This window comes from Phascolarctos cinereus, unplaced genomic scaffold (assembly GCF_003287225.1).
Source record: "Phascolarctos cinereus isolate Bilbo 61053 unplaced genomic scaffold, phaCin_HiC Scaffold_4;HRSCAF=312, whole genome shotgun sequence".
In the NCBI taxonomy this organism is placed as follows: Eukaryota; Metazoa; Chordata; class Mammalia; order Diprotodontia; family Phascolarctidae; genus Phascolarctos; species Phascolarctos cinereus.
The window spans coordinates 662742548-662763373 of record NW_027555847.1 but is presented as its reverse complement, the minus strand read 5'-3'; the positions used below and the strand labels follow the sequence as shown (position 1 = coordinate 662763373).

Here is a 20826-nt window from a genome sequence, read left to right as displayed (position 1 = left end):
TCTTTAGTTGCCAAATCCAATGACTTTCTCTTAGTCCTCCTCCTTCTAGACATCCCTACAGCATTTGACACTGCTGACCATTCTCTCCTCCTAGACGGTCACTCCTCTCTTGATTCCCCTTCCTCCTAGTCTGACCACTCCTTTCTCCATCTCTTGTGCTGGGCTATCATCTGTAAATCACCCCCTAACTAGAGGCATATGCCAAGGCTCTGTCTTCTGGACTCTTCTTTCTCTACATTCACTCTCTTGCAAACATCATTGGCTCCCATGGATTAATTATCTCTACACAGGTGACTGCTAGGTACAACCAGCAACGGTCTGTCTCCTGAGTTCCAGTACTAGCATCATCAACAACCTAACAGACATTTCCAACTTTCTGTTCCACAAGCATCTCAAGCACATATGCAAAACAGATCATCATCTTTCCCTGAAAATCCACCCTTCTTCCTAATTTCCCTCTCTATGTCAAGGGAAACACTAGCTTTCCAGTCACCCAGGGCTACAGCCTTGGTATCATTCTCAACTCCTTATTCTCCCTCACTGGGTCTAATCAGTAACCAAATCTTGCTAATTTTCACCCCTATGACATCTCACATTCATCCCCTTCTCTCAGAAACTCACATGGACATCACTCTACTTTAGGCCCTCACAACATCTCACTTAGACTCTTGCAGTAGTTTTCTAATTGCTCTGTCTCCAGTCTCTTCCCTTTCTAAACTACCCTCCACTTAGCCGCCAAAGTCCTTTTCCTAAACACAGTTCTCCCCTGCTCAATAAACTCCAGTCACTCCCTATTATCTCTGTTGGGCATTTAAAGCCCTTCCCACCTTGGCTCCAGCTCACCTTTCCAGCTTTATTACCCATTATTCCCCCTTCACACACTCCATGATCCAACCACTTGTCTTACTGCTCTTCTCCACACAGGTCAGTCTATCTCCCATCTCTGTGCCTTTACGTAGGCTGTTCTCCATGCCTAGAACGTACTCTCTCTCTGCAGAGGTGACACTGTCTCTTGGAATCAATCTTCTTAAAAATTCAATTCAAATGCCACCTCCTAGATGAGGTATTATTTCTTGACCCTCGCCCCTGGCTGCTAACACTTTCTTCTAAGATTACTTTGTATTTATTCTGAATATATTTTTTATATCCTTAAATGTTGTCCCCTACCCTTAGAATATAAGCTCCTTGAGATCAGGAACTATTTAATATTTGTCTTTATACCTCTAGTGCCTGGCTTATAGCAAGTGATCAATAAATTCTCACTGATAATTGAGCTGGCACTAATCAACACAAGCAACCCATTTTCCAAAACCAAGCTTAAGTACTACAGAAGTACATACTTCTGCATTAAGATACAGTCTGGGTTAGTTATGTGTGTATCTATGTGTTTGTTACTTGAGTCTTCATATTTTTCATATTAGTCCTATCTTTCTCATTAAGTTGGCCCTATAAGAAAGTGTTACACATTTCTTGATTTTCTTCCTACATACATACAAACACATATACATATGTACATAGCATACATGTATGTAATACACCCCTAATTCCACATTCTATTAATGTAGCTGACCTACAGAAATATACAATTGGTAAACATTTAAGCGATTCCTCTATGCCAGGCACCAGGTATGGTGACAAATGCTAGGAAAGCAAGCACAAAGAAACCCCATTCTTAAGAAGCTGATATTCTAATGAAGAAAACAACACATAAATATGTAGGTATATACAGAATATCTACCAAATGAGTATCAGGTAATTTGGAAATGGAGGACACTGGCAGGTGAGGGAAAGTTGGAGATCAGGAAAGGCTACACAGACAAGACAATACCTCAGCTAAGTTTTGAAGAGAGTCTATAGACCTCCTACCTTTGATTATTATGTTACTCGGAATAGAAATTTTTGAAACAGTATGTGTATGTCTCTCTGTTTTTCACCAACCTATCATGGCGGCTGGTTCTTCCTGCTACCTCTACTTTCCTAGGCTTTTTCTTAACCAGTGACTTGCACAGAGTAGACACTTAAGTGTTTGTTGAACTGGACGGAATTCTGAAGTGGGGACAAGGAGGCAGACAGACTACCATAAGCCCAACCCACCTCACCTTCTCTGGCTGCATTCTCTGTGCCTGAAGAATCTGTAACACTTAGGAGTGTGGGAGGTGGGGGGCTGGCTATGGCATTTAGTTTCCCATATTTACAAAAGATCTTTACTCACAACACTAAGCCAAGATGCTAACAGTAGCAAGTTAGTACTAGTAGTGAAAGAACTGTGGGCTCTAGAAATCTAGGTTAAGTAGCTAAGCAACTAAAAACATGGTATGAAGCACTAGACTAGGTGCTAATACCTATACTGCATTTTATGACACACCCCTCCCCTAAATAAATTTTTTCACTTTAAAAAGAAATCAAGGTTTACTTTAGTAGTGGTATTTTTAAGCCTCTCTACTTCTGTATTCTTTTTACTTCTAAGTCATGCAAATAAACACACACAAAACTCCCAAGCCATATTCAACATACTTCATGAGTGAAAAAACCTACAACAGAGTAATGGCAAGAAAACAGAGCAAATTTCACCAAGGAAAGGCTAAACACAAGGAGGCAAACTTGTAGAGAAATAATCAAAAAAAAGCTTTGCTTCCAAAGAAAAAGGTTAGATAATCGTAAGTCCTATTTGTATTCAGAGAAACGAGAGGATGATGTATTTTGTCATAGACACTTTAATTTTTAGTGGAGACACCTGGCCTGTCTATGTTTTCAGGATGCTACTACATAACTCCCCTAGTACTTCCCAAAACAATCATGTTGTGTAAGCTCTATACTTGGATAATTCTCAAAATGATATAAGGTGCTACTGAAAGAATTCTACAGAGAACAAACAATCAAACATCTATTTCTTGCTTCACAATATAATTGGATTTTTCTATCTCTATTTTCAGGTTAGGGCTTCAAGAATAACCCTGGAATAGAAGGAAGATTTTTTTTTTCCCTCTGAGGGCAATTTATAATGACTACACACAGCTACAGCTATTGCCTAACTAAGGTGATAGGGCCAGATCAAGTACAGCTTGGTGGAAGGTGGGGAATGAGTCAGGGCCAGAGGCCTTCTCACCCAGAACCACCTTTGATCTACAATAGCACAGCCTGATACAGGGGCTGGAACGTGTGAAGGCCAGGCAGGCAATGACATTACTTGGGGCTCCCACCTCTCAAGGGTCCAGCACTTCCATGATGATTGGCTGAACTTACCCTTCTGAATACAGTTATGTTCTAGGAACTTGTATCCAAATTTATATTCAAGCCTCTGACTCCACAGACTTCCTAACTTGTCAGATATCACTTAATTTCAAATTTCATAGGATCTTTCATCATCTCTAACAATGATAGCAAACAGTGTGTTGTATTTTGCCCAGGACAACAGATTCAAGCTGAAGACCGGATCTAAATGAATAATGCAGACTGAGGATGATTATTTTTGTTTTAAAGGACAGAAAATGATTGATTATTCCTCAGCATGGAGTCATTTTCCCACAGAGCAATAAATCAGAACCCATTCTAATCTCAGTGGCCTGTCATTCTGCTAAAATGAACTTTTCAACCATATACACATGGTCTAGTTCAGAAAACTTGGTAGAATCTGAGGCAAATGTAATAGGGAATAAAGCCTTCCCCAGCTTAACCTTAAAGATGAAGTCTGCTAATAAGTTATCTATTCCAGTAATATCTAGTTCCCATCTTCTTGCTAAGCAAGAGACAATTAAAATTCACTTGGCAGTGTTTTCTGATAGCACTTCTGAAAACAATACAAGAATGCTAAAAATGAGAGAAACTAACCAAACTTTTCAACATACTTATCAAGAAATGTACAATATTCCCCTACAAGGCTTGAAAAATAATAGTAGAGTGAAAAATATTCTCATGGTTTTAACAAAAACTAGTTAAAATAAAATTTTGCCAAACAAATTTCTTTTAAAAAGTCATCTCAGAAAAATGAGCCTATGGTATCTAAGGCTGCTGCTCATTCAGTGTCATTCATTGGTTTTTAAAGTGTCTATGAATGCTATTTGCAAAGTAGGGACAGATTGTAAAGTTAGACATTAACTTACATGGCTGTTGAGTAAACTGCTTTTGTGTGATGTAATCCCTTCATTTTTTTGTAGGTTTTCAATCGCCATTTCAAGCTAAAGAAAATGTGTGCAGAAAAACAAAATAAAATGGAAAAAAAAAGGAAATCAGAGAGTTAGCATCAGCCAAGATTTGTTTTTATTAATATCCAAATTATGATTAATGCTTCCTATCAAAAAAGACTTGTGACATAAGGCAGGCAAATGAGGCACAGTATTTATGAAATGAAGCTGTAGCAAAGAAATGTTATTTAATGACATGCAAAGGAACCAAAGAGTCTTTCAAACAACAAACAGCCCAGTGAGGTCCGGTGCTTTAGCCTTGTAGGTTTGACTGTCATGAGCCGTGCACGGTGTACACCGACACTCGCTCTCATCAGCATAACTTCCACCCCCATAGCAAAGACAGCCTGATTGTTACCCACTCCTAAGGGCTCAGATCTCTGTCCACAAGCATTGTCCACCCACAACATTCAAGCATAGTTCTAGGGACCACGAAGAGATACACAGGAAATCAGACTGTCTCCCAATGTTCCAGAATTCTGTGAGCTCACAGGGAACTCTATACCAGGTCAAGGTAAGGATGCCTACAACAAGATACCAGCTGCATGCAAACATTGAACAAAGAACAGAAATGTGGGAGGCCATAGGGTGAAGGAAACACCCTGATGGAGCTAGTAATCTTTGAGCTGGATCCTAGTGAAGGTAACATACTCAGACTGAGGGATGAAAGGACTGATATGACAAGTTAATGGGCCAGGAAAAGCTAAGGGAAAGTCAGCATTGTAGACAGTACTGGAACATTTTCTTTACCCTAGCTGAAGTGCTAACATTAAAGAGGAAACCTCCAAGAGACTTATAAATCCATCTCCAACAGTATTTACATACAGTACGCAGAATAATTTGGGGGTACAAAGTCAATGGTGCAGGGTACTCTACTAGACATTAAAGGAGATACAAAGTTTTGATAAAATGTGGTCCCTTAACTTTATGTAGCTTACAGTAGGAAACACAAGGCAGATGGGTAGCATTGAGGATAGAGTACCACCAGCTGTAGAGTCAGGAAGGCCTAAGTTCAAATCCTGCCTCAGACATGTGTGACCTTGGACAAAGTCACTTTTGCCTTTGTTGCCTCATTTGTAAAATGGGTATAATAACAGCACCTATCTCACAGGGTTGTTGGGAGGATAAAATCAGATAATTTTCAGAAAGCACTTTGCGAATCTTAAAGTACTATCTAAATATAAGCTATTATTACTCTTACAGGAGGAAAAGGACAAAAGGAAATGTTGCCAGCTAGGGAGTGGGGAATCAGCAAAGGCTTGGTACAGAAGGTGGCATTTGAGTACAGCTTTGAAGGACAGGCAGAATTTAACGGACCAAGAGGGGAGGAAGAACATTCTAGGCACAAGGAATAAACATTTCCCTTCGAAATTACCTTTCCTCTCCTCTGCATAGTTTGCATATACAGAATTATTTACATGTGGCCTCCCCCATCAGAATGTTAGTGAGTGTTTGCTTTTCTTCGCATCCCCAGTGTTTAGTACAGTGCCTGGCACACAACAAGCACTTAATAAAGGCTTTCTGACTGATTAACTGATATACTCTGATAGAACATAAGCACTTTGAGGGCAAAGCTCACTTCACTTTTGTCTTCGCATCTCCACTTCCTATCACAATGCCCTTGGCACGTAGTATGTACTTAGTAAAAAAATTCGTGGTGCAGTAGATAGAGTGCTCAGCCTGGAGTCAGGAAGACCTGAGTTCAAATCCAGACACTTACTATCTGTATGATCCTTCTGAGATGAGCCATTTAACCTATTTGCCTGAGTTTTCTCAAATGCAAAATGGGATCATAATAGCACCTCCCAAGTTGCCGTGAGGATCAAATGATATCATATTTGTAAAGTGCTTAGCACAGTGCCTGGCACACTGTAGTACGAGCTTAATGAATGCCCCCTTGATACCTTATATGGTAGGCAATGAGAAGTCTCCTTCAGGTGAAATGAGGCCTGACTGGGCAACACATTGGATGTCCAGGAGGAAGACAAGGTAGTAATATCTTTCCCTAACTAGTCTGCCACTCTGATTCCAGGAAATTAGAAATGGATACTGACTCCACACTCTAAATGTAGGCAAAGGAAGAGTAGGGGGAAAAAATGTGGCTAAAGGCAGTCCCCTAAAGATAAATTAAACAAAAACTCTCATAGGCTTTGGTAATTCTGATCTGTAAATTCCAGCCAATGAAATAGGTATTAATTTTGTTCCTATAACCCTGTGTTTAAATATTAGTAACTCCAAACTCCTTTTGAGCACAATCATTCCAAAATCAGCTAGAACAGGGGTGGGGAACCTGTGGCCTCGAGACCACCCCTGGACTCAGTCAAAGGGGCGAACTTGAGGACCTAGAGGGTCACGCGTGGCCTCGAGACTACACCTTCCCCACCCCTGAGACAGAATATGTCCCTGTAGCTTTGGGCAGCCCAATGTAGGACTTAGGGAACAAGGTTCCTCAGTTCAGAAAGCCTAAATTTGGCTCAACCAAATGCTGCACTGATTTTTGGAAAGGGAAGATTCCAAATGGGCAATTCCTCTGGTGTACGTTATACAGACACCCTGGACAGAATGCTATGAAGCAATTTCAGGAGAGCATTCTATATAAAGCAGGAAGCCAAAATAATTCATGAAATGGTTAAGAACAAGGATTTAAATAATGCACAACCCTGGGAACTTAGTCAATATAATTAAACAATAGTTGGCATTTATATAGTATTTTAAGGTTTACAAAGTATTTTGCATATGTACATTATATATCTCACTTAATCCTTAAAACAAACCATTGGGTAAGTACTAATGTTATTACAGCCAAGTACTTATTTAGTATCTACCATTGTATGCAGAATACTGTACTAGGTACAGTAGGAGATAAAAAGTTTTTGACGCTGTCCCACCAAATTTAGAATGGTAGAGGCAGAAACAAATACACAGAAAATACCACAATGGCTCATAAATACATTTTTACCAACATTAGGTGGTAAAATAAAGTGAGAGGTCTCAACAGGAAGGCTATTAGTGATGAGGTGGGAGCATGTAATCAAATAAGGCTTTGTGAAGAGGACAGCATTTGAATTGGGTTTACAGTGTAACATGGCGATATGATCTTAAAAGTGAGTGGGAAATGGGGGAGGGTAAAGTGTAATGATTCCCTCTAGAGTTCTTGCTTTATGCTTTGAATAGCCTTAGGTCAGAAAGCAACCGGATATTGGATTTAAACAAACAGAGGAAGAGAAGAAAATAACCTGTTTCTAGAATGTTTCAGGCTGTCTGTGAGACTCCAGGAGGCTAAGATGTTTAAGGACAAGAGCAGAAGCTGAGGCTCCCACCCCTCTGGCTCTTGCTCAAGAATTCTAGTAAACAGGTAAACAGGCAACACTGAGACCACAATGAGCATAAGCTCTTATTGTAGCCAATGGAATTTCAAAATCCCCATATAGAAATTAAGGCACGGGATCACAAAGACTAAATGGTGATACAGCATACAATTAGGACATATCCAAAAGCAAATCTAAAATGAAACAATCTCCTATTTAAGAAGTGTGCCTACCATTCCATAGTTCAGTAGAGGGAGCCAAAGCTCCACTACATGCCATTCATTGCCCAAGTACGTCAGACCATAACAGTTTGATTAGGAGTAACAAGGGGACCTGAAGAGTCCATCTTTGACTCCTGGATGGGACTCTGATCATTCCCACTTCTCAAGAGCTGCTATTCATACAAAGCATCTTAAATCAAGATTATAATGAACAGCAATTAAAAACTTTTCTGAAGAACTAACTAGCCTGAGTTTATGGTCTTAAATGATACTTACAATGGACTGTCATATAATTATGCATAAAACACTTGGGAATGAACAGACTATTTCTGCATTTTACACCACTTTTGACTCTGGTCAACTGGTTGTTGCAAATAGCCACATGGGGTGTTACACCAACAAATTTGGGAAAACAAACAACCTTTTTATTAGTAGCTTTGAATTTGGCTACTTGACCAATACAGACTCATACAGTTCTAATGGGAGAAAGGATTTCTATTGTGGATGTATGCAATTTTTGGTAAAATCTTTTGCTATGCAATTACCACAATTGAAATATAATCTTTATTTTTGGCTTAACAGAACTATTTATACCTTCTGTTAATAATTTTAAAAATATTTTATATACATATATATTCATATATACACATATATTTATATATGCATACAAATAATATATATAATATATACATATACATAATGTAATGAACTATCAAGAAATAATTCTTAATTGTTAAGAATGGTGCACAGAAATCACATAACCATGTGAACTTGGGCAGATCTCTTCACATTTCTGAGACTCAGTTTCTTCTTCTGTAAAATTGGGGTAGAGGAGAATTCTCTTATATTTTATAGGGGGCTGAAAGCTTGGTTAGAACAAGAAATGGAAATTAAGGGGGAAGAGTATTCTAAAAGGTAGAATAATAATTTGGATAAAAAAAAAGAACCTGGATATTAGCACCAGCAAAAGTCAGTATTATAAACAAGAGAGTTATAAATAAAAACTATTGTATGCAGAAAAAGTTAGAGGAATATGTAGAATTCACCTAGATTTAATATATTATTAACTTAATGAAACTTTTAAAAAATACTTGTCTAGACTCTAAAGGCAGTATATTCAGAGTTGCTGAATTTGGCAAGGAGAAATTTTAGAAGATACAAAAGTAGAGAACTCCATTAAATGAAGCTTTATGAACCTTATGAGATTAATTAAAACAAAAGGTCATTTGAGAAGGCAGAGCAGTAGACCCAGTATAGCCAAGCTTCCCTCCACAAAACTCCTCCAAAAAGACCTAGAAAATGCACCAGACCAAATCCTGATGAAGTAAGTCCAGAAAAATGTCAGAAAAATGTCATCTATCCAGGCCACATTAGCATAAGGAGATAGACAGAGAGGTCTGCTGTCACTGAGTGCGTTGGGCTAGGAGAAAACTCCAGAAGCACTCCAGCACCCAGGGAGTGCTGTGTTCTAGGGCAAGGAGAGATCCCAGACTTATACTGGAGATAGGTGGAAAGTGGCAGCTTTGTTGACCACTACCCAGTTCTGTATCACAGATCCACGGTGGACAGAGAAGGAGACCTGTACAAGGAAGTAGTGTTCTCAGGTAGTGACACCCAGGGCAGTGTACTGATTGATAAAGGAGGAAGTTCAGAAGCAAGCACTAACAGTGTGTCTTAGACCTCAGGAACACAGCAGGATCTCAGTTCCAACATCTATCTCAGCCTGCAAAATCAGGACAGGAAGCCCAGACCAAAACAGAGCTTATAATTCTGTCACTCTGAACCAACAAAACTTCCAAGCTGGCTAATAATAGGGGTTGAGTCCAACAGCACTCTAATGTTACTCAGACCAAAACCCAGGTCAGGAACTTGCAAAGCTCAGACTACTAGGGGGCAGCAATCAAACTTTGCCCTGGATCAAAATGACTCTGGGAACACTGACAGCTTAAAGGTCCCCACTCTGAGCTGTCCCTGAGATCCTCAAGTAACACTCAGTGATGGAAGAAAGTAGTAACAGGACCAGCCCAGAACTTCCCTCCAGAAGTATGAAAGAGTTCAGTCTTAATTTCAAGCCCAAAGTCGGGAAGTAGAGTGGAAGAGTGGTCAAAAAAAAAATCCCTGCCATAATGAGCTATTATGGTAGCAGTGAATGGAAAGAGAAGGGAAGAGGAATACAGAAGGGGTGGGGCATGGAGAAAGAAAAGGAAGGTTAGAGAAAACTATCTCACATAATCAAGGTGTGCAAACAGTCATCTATACAAGCACAGAGGAGGGGTGGGGAAAAATAGCCGACATTTCAACCTCTCATCTGAACTGGTCAAAGGAAAAGAATATACTCACACACATGCATGTGCACATTTTACAGTATTTTGTTCTAAGGATGTACAAAAATATTTGTAGCTCTTTTTGAGGTGGCAAAGAATAGGAATATGAGGGGATACCCCATAAACTGGGAGTGAATGAACAAGTTATGGCATATGAATGTGTTGGAATACTATTGTGCTGTAAGAAATGATGGAGATAGTTTCAGAAAAACCTAGGAAGACTTATATGAACAGATGCAGAGTGAACAGAACCAGAACAACAATCATTTTCTTGCCTTTTTTTTAAAACATGGCTAATATGTAAATATGTTTTCCGTGACTTCACATGTATAAGGGGTATCATATTTCTTGTTTTCTCAGTGGGTGGGGGAGGAAGGGAGAGAATTTGGAACTCAAAGTTAAAAAAAAAATGCTAAAAAAATAGCAATGTGGTAAAGTAGATTGTGTCCTGGGACTGAAGTCACTAAGACCTGGCTTCTAATCCCACCTCTGACACTTCATAAGCTGTCTGACCATGGTCCAGTTGCTTAATCTCTCTGATCTTTAGGTTTTTGATATGTAAAATAGGGATTATCATAATGTTTGTATTACCTGTATCTGAAAGGGCCATATGACATCACGTATGGAAAGCCCTTTGTAAACTTTAAAGTGCTCTTTAAGACTTTTTAGGTAGGAACATAATAAATATTTATTGATTTAAATAAACTAAGTACTTTCTTATTCATTAGCTAATAACTGGGCCTGAAATTAGCTTTCAAAGTTTGGGATTTTAGGGACAGTGATAGAGTAGTCTGATGGTGACCCCAGAACTGACCTTTAACTTCAGTACAATAACACCCTCCTGACCTTTCACAAAACAACCCTCTACTGGCCCTACCAACACCACATAAAGCACAAGGTTCACTGGCTTTTGCATTCTGCGTGTCTCATGCATCCTAGGATAGCATGCACTTTATGGTGGCTTATGTTTTTAAATCATAGTACTACACTGATCAATTCTGTTCAACTATTGGCTCCCTGTGATCCTTGGGTCCCTGGTCATCTCATTTGTACGTAACTATCTTATTTCCCAGAGTCTACCTGAGCTGACTATTAATTCAAACTACATTTCTTTTGTCTGTCTGTCTGTCTATCTATCTATCTATCTCTGCCTCCTCTGCACTAGTTAAGTCTAATTTAAGTCTCTTATATTGCCATGAAATAGAAGAAGATAGGAGAGGACACCAGATTAAATTTATTATATTTCATAAAATCTCATATAATTGGCTAGAAAAAATTGAACCAAAAATTAGCCTTTCAATTTTTAACTTAAGTCAAATTACAACTGAACATCCCAGCTCTAACATATACTGACGATTGACTCTGGTTAAGTCACTTAACTCTAGGCAGCTTGAAGAATATAAATTGCAGAAAAGATGCCTTCCTACATTGGGAGAGGAAGTTTCCTCATCCAGTAGTTCCCTAAACCAATGAAATTGCTAGTCCCCTCCATATCATTTTGACTTAAACAAACCAGGACACTTTAGCAGAGATGAGGGCACATGTGCTTGATTTTCTCTGAGAAAGGCTTTATTCCACAGGAGCTAACTTCATAGTGAGGGATATATACCAATCAAGGGGGTCAGATAAATTAAGAAACGGTTCAGCCCCCTTAAAATAGATCATTGAAATATGTAAGCCCTCTGACAATTTCCTTCAAATAGACACTAGGAATTTTTTTGTAATGCAAATCTGATAAAAAATATCAAGAAATAAATCTATTTACCAAAAATAAACTTTTTAAAATAGCATTTAGGATTTCATCCTTAAAAATGTTAATCTTGGAATAAAAAAAGTTCTGTGACTTCCCGAACTATGGGATTTCATAAGTGACCATTTATGTTCCATCACTAAGACTATCTTAGATGCCTTTTCCTTAAGGCAAAGGAGTATGTTTCCTGGCATCTCTTAGAAGTGAAGGGCTTTCCAACTCTGAGGTAAGATCTCACATCTATCTGAAATGACAAACGCTGGAGGGGATGAGGGGAAATAGGAACATTAATGAACTGTTGGTAGAATAGTGAACTGGTCCAACCACTCTGGAAAACAATTTGGAACTGTGCATACCCTTTGACCCAACAATACCACTAATAGGTCTATAATCCAAAAAGATCAAAGAAAAAGGACCTATATGTACAAAAATATTTAAAGCAGCTCTTTTTTATGGTAGCAAAGAATCGGAAAATCAAGGGGATGCTCATCAATTGGGGAATGGCTGAACAAGTTGTGGCAGATAATTGTGGTGAAATACACTTGTGCTAGGTTTCAGTAAAACATGGCAAGACCCATATGAACTAATGCAAAGTGAAGTGAAAGAACCAGGAGGTCATTATACATAGCAACAGTAATGTTGTAATGATGACCAACGTAATGATGTGAAAAACTTGGCTTACTCTGATCAATACAATGATCCAAGACAATTCCAAAGGCCTCATGATGAAAACAAAAAAAAGCTACTCCCCTCTAGAAAGAGAACCGATGAACTGAGTTGCACACTGAAGTATAATTTTCTCATTTTCTTTATTTTTCTCATTTAAAAAAAATATGGCTAATATGGAAATATGTTTTGCATGATTTTACATGTATAATTGGCATCATATTGCTTGCCTTCTCAGTAGGGATGGAGGGAGAGAATTTGGAACACAAAATTTAAATATAAAAGAATGTAAAATAAATAATAAGGAGCACAAAAAAAAGAAGTAAAGTGCTTTAAAACACACATACACACACACACACACACACACACACACACACACACACACATACACATATACATCTACATACACATACACACATTTTTGTTTGTTTGCTTGTTTTTGGTTAGGCAATAGGGTTAAGTGACTTGCCCAAGGTCACACAGCTAGTAAGTGTTATGTGTCTGAGACCACATTTGAACTCAGGTCCTCCTGACTCCAGGGCCGGTGCTCTATCCATTGTGCCACCTAGCTGCCCCCCTCACACACACATTTTTCACGAAATCTAATGCAACTTCTTGACTGCTGACTGATACCCAGATTTCTTAAAAAAACTATTTTAGTATAAATAGCACAGAGCATACTATTATAATAAACGTATTCAAATAAAACCAAATATTCAAAATTCATTTCCATGTATTAGCCCTGGAGTTGAGATCATACCTACACTAATGAGTAGTTATAACTTGAGGAAGACTTCACATGCCTTAAAAAAACTTTAGCTTACGTTATATAGCAAGCTGGTTATTATTGCAAAGGGTAGAAAAACCAGTAATGTAGAGCTCAGCTTTTAGCAAAACTTTCATCACACACACAAATTATACTAATCTCATTTTAAAAAAAAATCAGTCAAAACATGACATCAGAAACAAGTGAAAAGGCATGCAAATCTCCCACCTGTGATCCATCCTAAGTAGTCCCCACTAACAATATTTTACTTTGCAACATATATCAAGTTTTGAGATCACGGACTTTTAAACATGAAAGCCATTTACAGGTTGCTGCATGATAGAGTGGAAGCAGATTCTGTTCCCAATTAGAGGAACGCTGGGATCACATTAGAGTCCAGTGGATCTACAATCCCAGATAAGCTGTCTCATTCTTCAGGATCTTCATCTGATCAGGGAGAATGTGCCAACAACAACTGCACTACTTAACCTCACAGGTTGTGGTTGGGAAAGTGCTTTATAAACCTTTAAATGCTCCATATATGCAAATGTAGATCAGGGAATTCAAAACAAGAAGGATCAGAGGTGTGTCATTTAGCCATCAGTCTGGGGAAGCCCCTAGACCTCTCTGTGAAAGCATTGTTTAACAAAATGCATAGAATAACAAAGGAAACTAATACTGTTAAAATATCAAAATTATTTGAAAGTTATCAAAATATTTTAAAAACAAATTCACAAAACCCGACCCCTAGGTTAAGAACACCTAACCTAGTCCAAACCTCTCATTTTTACAGATAAGGAAACTGAGGTCCTGGGAAGTTAAGTACTTTTCCTAAAGTCATACATGTAGTATTAAATAGCAAGGATTAGAACCCAGGTTTGCTACCTCCTTCTATCACATCATGCGGCCTCTTTCTTCTTCTTGAAACATCGTCATTATGTTACCATTTTTACACAATACTTTGGGCTCAATTAATTCTAGGGAATTCGAATCTTAAAAATTCTTGTTCCTAATGAAACAAGGCAACTTATATTAGTAAGACAGCTGATGTTGAGCTTTTCCTGGCCTTTGTTTTTAGTAAGGGTCGCCAACTGGGCAGAACCCAAACTTGTTAGCCTAAGCAGCTGCTGATATAACAATGAGGAAATAACTCATAATGTCAGAAGAAAGCCTGATTTCCTAAAGCTATTCATAATACAAACAAAAGGAAAAATGTAAATCCACAAAAGCTAAATTTGCTTCAAAATCCCCAAATGATGATGTCTGAATGCCACAGCACCACAAAATTGTGTCTAGTTTCGTGGATCTTTTAAAATATAAGTTGACAGGATCATAGAGCTAGAAAAGCCTTTGAAGCAATCTTTTTCCAACTGTGTCATTTTACAGATGAAGAAACTGAGACCCAGGGAGGCTAAATGGCTTGCCCAAGGTCACTCGAGTAGGAAGCATCAGAGGTGGGGTTTGAACCCAGGCCCTCTGATTCCTGAGCCGTGGTTCTTTCCACTGTACCATGCTGCCTCTCTCCATAAGTTGCCGTTAAAATTGAAGCTCACTCATCTTAACATTAGCAAAAGGCCTGGCTAACATGAAGCTTTGAAAGAATCAGAGGGATTCTTCATGATTTGAGCTAAGAGAGGCAACCACTATGCACTCAGATGACTAACAAGTCTCTAATGGTGCAACTTGGAATTCCCTTAGCGGTGGAATTGGAATATGTACATGTGAGGGCAGGAGGGTAAAGCATAGGAAGATGGGATGCGGAAGATGAATAGGAGAGGGACTCCTACTCCTAAAGCCCCCTGCACCTCTAGCTTCAGCTCCTCTCCTGCAGGAGGGCACTCAGCTCCTTTCTAAGGTTTTAAATCTTGCTTATATTATACAAGAAAAGGATGAGACCTAAAATGTTCAAGAATCATTTTTAGGTCTTTAAAAATACATCCTAATACAAAAGGCTAATGAGGCCAAGTAGGAAACCAGAATAACATTTCCAAAACTAAAGGACTCCATCCTTACAGAACAGACACAAGTTAGAATAAGTCTGCTAAAGACAGCTTTATTGGGAAATGCTTCAACATGCCTTTCATAAATCTGTCTGCTGCTTCATTCATTTCAAAGTTGGAAGGAACCTCAGGGACCAACAGTAGACCAATCTACCTCAATATCTGAATTTGTTATTGAGATGTATCTGACTCTTCATAACTCCATCTGAGGTTTTCTTGGCAGAGATACTGGAGTGGTTTGCCATTTCCTACTCTAGCTCATTTTACAGATAAGAAACTGAAGCAAATAGGGTAAAGTGACTTGCCCAGGGTCACACAGCTAGTAAGCATCTGAGGCCTGATTTGAACTCAGGAAGATGAGTCTTCCTGACTCCAGGCCCAACACTCCATCCACTGTGCCACCTAGCTGCCCCTACAATATGTGAATACTTTCTGTAATATCTCTGACAGGTAATCATACAGTTGAATACTTCCATTGATTGAATGCTTTTTAAAAATGTTTTATTAATTAGCTTATTTTTAGTTTTCAACATTCACTTCCACAAGATTTTGAGTTCCAAGTTTTCTCCTCATATCTCCCCTCCCCTCACCCCAAGACAGCATGCATTCTGAATGACCCTTCCCTCAATCTGCCCTCACTTCCATCACTCTCCCCCTTCTCTTATTCCCTTCTTCTTCTATTTTCCTGTAGAGCAGGACAGATTTCTATACTCCATTGCCTGTACATCTTATTTCCCAGTTGCATGTAAAAACAATTTTTAACATTTGTTTTTAAAACTTTGAGTTGATTGAATGCTTTCTACAGATAACAATTTGAAAATCATCTGCTCTTAAAAAAAAAAAGCACCTAGACTAGTGATGGAAGGGTATCAGCCTGAGATAGCATGTAGACAAGCATCACAGTAGCATCTTTCACTCCATGTACTTTTTTGAAAACAAAAATATTCAGAAAGTTAATATGTTCCTATTTTAATTATAAATTTCACCAGTACAGTTTTAGAGTTTATTTAGCTATAAGAAGAAATAGGGGACTGGAGGACAGAAAATAGAGGCTAGCCAGACCTATGATTTCACTGGTATAGGAAACTGTCTAGTAAAGATACTCTAGCTTCCAGGATATCATTTTCTCTGCAATTCAGTGTCTTAGAGAGTTGCCTAGACCAGGGGTGTCAAACTCAAATAGAAATGAGGGTCACTAAACCATACACAAGGATTCTTGTGAGCCACGTATACTGACTGAGAAAACCACCTATTAACATTATTTATGTTTTACTTTATTTGTGTTTATTTCATTAAATATTTCCAAATTATGTTTTAATCTGGTTTAGGCTGCACTTGGGAGTGTTGTAGGCTGCACGCCACATATCCAAGACCTCTAGTGGCCTAGAGTCCAATAAAGTTCCAGGCTCATCACAAGCAGCGTGTCAGAGACAGGACTGGAAGTCCAAGTCTGCGGGCCTCAGACACCAGCTTGCTATCCACTATGCTATGCCACTGCTGGAGAAGTGGTAGCTAGTGTGCATTTTAAAGTATGATTAAGTGACTTTATTATTTAAAGTTAAGTATGTAAACATTTTTTAAAAGTATACAAAAGTATTAAAACAAAACAGAAAAAGTATTAAAACTTTTTTTAAAAAAAGAAATAATTACTGTTTCCTCCACTAAGATCCTACTCTAATACTTCACTGTGAAGCAGAGGGGACTCTTGTCTTCTCAAAGGCTAGGCCACTTCCATGTCAAGCTCTACAAGGAGCTACCGAAATGGAATGGATCTTGAAATATGAGTCCAGGAATGGGCTATGTCTAGAGGCCAAAGACCAGCCTAAGTTCAGGGAAGTTCCTTTCCAGATTGTCCATGGAATATTAAACTTTTTCAGCTATAACCCTCAAACACTTTCTACTAAATCATACAAGATTTGTGCTCTGCAATGGTGGGCCTTTACAAATGAAATCATAAGTTGTTGGCATATTTTAAGTACTGTTTTAAAAAAACTGATCTCTACTTATTCACCATAAAGGTATTTTGTAGAATTACTACTTTGAAAGTACCCTGAATAATATTTTTTCTACTTTTCATTATTTAGTGTTAATATAAAAGTCATACACAAAACATCTAGGAGGAGACAATCTATAAATGGTATTTGTCAGATGCTGGCATCCCATTCCTCTTAAAAATTCAAGACAGCTCCTCATCATTTATTCCTAGAGAGAGGACTCAACTCTTATGGTGCTGGTAGGTTCCAAGACTAAGTATAGACCAGGCAGAGTCCTGTGTAAAGATTAAGAATTCAAACCACATCAGAAATAATCCTTTTATGGTTTCAGAAACTTTGATCAGTTAAAATCTTGTGAAATAAATTCAGAAATATTACATATAGGTAGTCATACATTTCCTACAAATTTATGAACATAGTTGTCAAAGCTCATAGGCATACCAAAAAAGATTCATCAATTATTACTATGTTAAGGTTTTCACTATAACTTTATTTACACATAAAACATTAGTGGCATTTAGTGAATGTTGCCATTCATTCTTGTGGGTGCCAGATTGCACTCTAATTCTAATGCATAATGCAAATTAAAATTAAGGTACTGTGCTAAAAACTTTGTGCCTATAAGTCTCACAGAGGTTTAATTTAGACTGTAGGAAGTTTCCTAGTCACCAGCTATTAATTATTTTCCAAAGAAAATCAAAGGAAACAGAGTCAGATACACTTTAGGATAGGCGCCAGTAATCTTGGCTATGGAAGACCTTTGGTGTTAGAGCCAACAAGGAAAGAGACCAACTTCTGACTAATCAAAAATTCTAAAGTTGGACCCAGGACATGGATAAGCACAGCTGTGATTATACCAGCAAATGCTGCCCTTGGGAGGCTCATAAAATTCCCTTAAGGCAAGAAATAGAGGAAAAGAAAGGGTATGTGGCTTTCTCTTCCTGTACCCCTGGCCCTGGAATTATACTTTGGATTCAGCAGGGGTGAAGAGATTATGGTGGAGGGCAGTCTTTGATGTGCATGATACACACATGTGACCTTTGGGATATATGGAATGAAGAGTAATTAGAATGGAGTCTGCCAAGGGCAGTAAGGTGTTAATCTCTGTTTTGAGAGAATAGTTTCAGCACATGCTGAGAAGCGAATAATTAACTTAGAAAGGATAGCACTTGCTTTCAGAAATAATGTGAACAGATGAAGAACATACTTTCTAACCTATAATTACATTAAAATATTCCAGCTTTAATATCCACAGGATAAAATATTCTTACTAGGAAAAGCTAGAAATGCCAGCATGCACACTTAACCAAATAGTTTGGTCCGTGATTATTTTTCACTAATGGAGCCTTTAGAGAATAACATCTTCCAAGGGACTTTCAACAAAAAATTTGCAAATTTTAGAATTGGACACATCAGTTTTCAAAGCGTTGGTTCACCATTACTAAGGTGACCTCAAGATATGCCTTACAACTGTCCTTATATACACAAGACACATATAACTATTAAGTTCTCTTATATGACTGTACTATGGCCAACAGACATATCAATGTTATCCAAAAACAACTTTAAAAAAAATTGAAATGTAATACTATATGAATTCCCAAATTCATAATTTCATATTAGGCTGAGATCATAAGCCATCTCTACTCTTAACGTCATAATATTTTAAATGCTCACTAAAAGACCGTTTGATTTGACAACTTCAAGGTGTCATATTTGTTTGTAGTGGCTAACAGAGGAGCTCATACAAAGTGAACCACATTCTTGAAACAGGCTCTACTAATTGCTCTTCAGGAAATAGCAATGGTAATCTCATGTTTTAAAAAGGAGGAAATTAAGGGGGAAAAAATTCCATTTTCCCCCAATTGTCAGTCTATTAGGGAGATTCTATAAAAAGAAGAATCAGAACCAGTTTGTATCACTATTAGCATAATTTTTGAGAATTATGATTAATATGAGCAAGTAAGAAAATTTTGTTTTGAACAAGACTTTAAAATATACAAAAAAATGGAAAATAAAATCATTAACTTAAAAACATTTGGAAAGTTAAAGCTTTAAAGCAAGGAATAACTTGCTTTACAAATAAAGAAGAGTAGGTTTATTTTTAAAGGGAATAAAGCCTACCTATAATAATATAATTCCTAATTCAGCCCAGCTTTAAACAACTCAAAACACTATCACCTCCATTGAGCCATCTAGTCCAGAATGTAATTATTTCTAGTGCCTCAGCGGGAATACCTGGTCCCACCAAGCTACAGTACATACCGTTGCTGGAGATGAACGTGAAGTATGGGACAGAGAATGTCTAGTGTTATCCATCCCCCCATGAATGAGATAGGCTCCTGAGCTGGAGATGATCTGACTCCCCCCAACGTCCATGGTGATGCCCACCATACTGTGAGAAGGAATGGCTGATGGAGAGGATGCCACAGTAGTCACCTGAGCTCCACCTCCTGGTGACTCAAAGTAGGAAGCAGCACTGCTAGGGGCATAAATCTGAGCTTCAGTGTTGTAGGAATAGGCAGTTCGTCTGTTAAAGGAATTAGAATTTATTAATTAATTAAAGGAATTAGAGTTTATATACCAAATGATTATCTAATCTCAGCTGCAAAAGAAGTAGAGTAAAATTTCATTAGTGCCCATCTATTGAGACATGCCTAAACACACTGTGATACATGAATGTAAAAAATAATTTATAAGAAGAATTCTAAGAAGCACAGGAAGGCTTACAGGATATAAAACAGAACAACAAACAATCAAAACTGAACAATGTATAATTATGACAACAAAGATAGGCCCTACAGAACTGAGATTAGAATGAGACTCTCTCTTTCTTCTTTACGTTGGTGGTAGACTATGAGCGTGAAGTGCTGTACATACTGTCAGACTTGGTTCACATATTGGTGGGTTTTGCAATACTGTTTTTTAACTTTCCCTTAAAGTCTCTGGCAGAAGGAACATCTGTCTGGGTAGGGGCGGGGAGGAATATATTGCGGAAGGAAGGTAATACAAGGACAAAAGCTATCAATAATTTTTTTTAAACAAGTTTAGTAGCAATGCAGGTAAGCTAGATTGGGAGTTATTCCCAGCCTTCAAGTATGGATCTTCACTATAATCTCATAAAAATCATACTTTCTGAGATGCCACCAAGAGTGCCACGAGGTATAATGCTGTGTCTTAGTGGTTGCCACCAAACCCGCACCGTGCCTACGTGAAAGCTACAAGAGGCATCTTTTCCAAGCTATGTCTTTAGTTTTGCTGCTCCATCACTGCCATGTTATTCAACATCACCATGATCATAAATACTTACTAAGAAATCTCATGCCAAAGCATGGACAACACATGTTTTTAAAAAGAAAAGACTCACTTACATGGCTCCATTGGTGTAGACGGTATCTCCTCCTTCCACATATTGGACCTGGGTTGGATAGACATGCTGAACAGGTTGTACCTGGAATGAACATGAAATACTTGTATTAGGGACAACACAATTTTCTTTATAACAATTTCTGATATTTTAGGCTAAAACTATCTAATCTGATGATACCAACGGTAAAGAGCACATACTATGATAGACCTATTTCCTTCAAACAATGAGTGGCTTAATCATCCTGGC

General features: G+C 38.1%; 1 protein-coding gene across 7 annotated transcripts in view; it reads right to left on the bottom strand.

Moving 5' to 3' along the window:
* Window positions 1–20826, bottom strand: part of RFX2 (regulatory factor X2) — a 168763-nt gene that overhangs the window by 53023 nt on the left and 94914 nt on the right. For 3 of the 7 annotated variants that reach the window (XM_020971291.2, XM_078153973.1, XM_078153976.1), the window contains exons 3-5: window positions 20582–20661; window positions 19476–19740; window positions 4101–4175 (exon numbers count right to left, since the gene is read on the bottom strand). In XM_020971291.2, coding sequence (XP_020826950.1) covers window positions 4101–4175; window positions 19476–19740; window positions 20582–20661 — 420 coding nt within the window. The remainder of the gene's footprint in view (window positions 1–4100; window positions 4176–19475; window positions 19741–20581; window positions 20662–20826) is intronic. The other 4 variants (XM_078153974.1, XM_078153975.1, XM_078153977.1 and 1 more) reach the window with 3 other exon arrangements.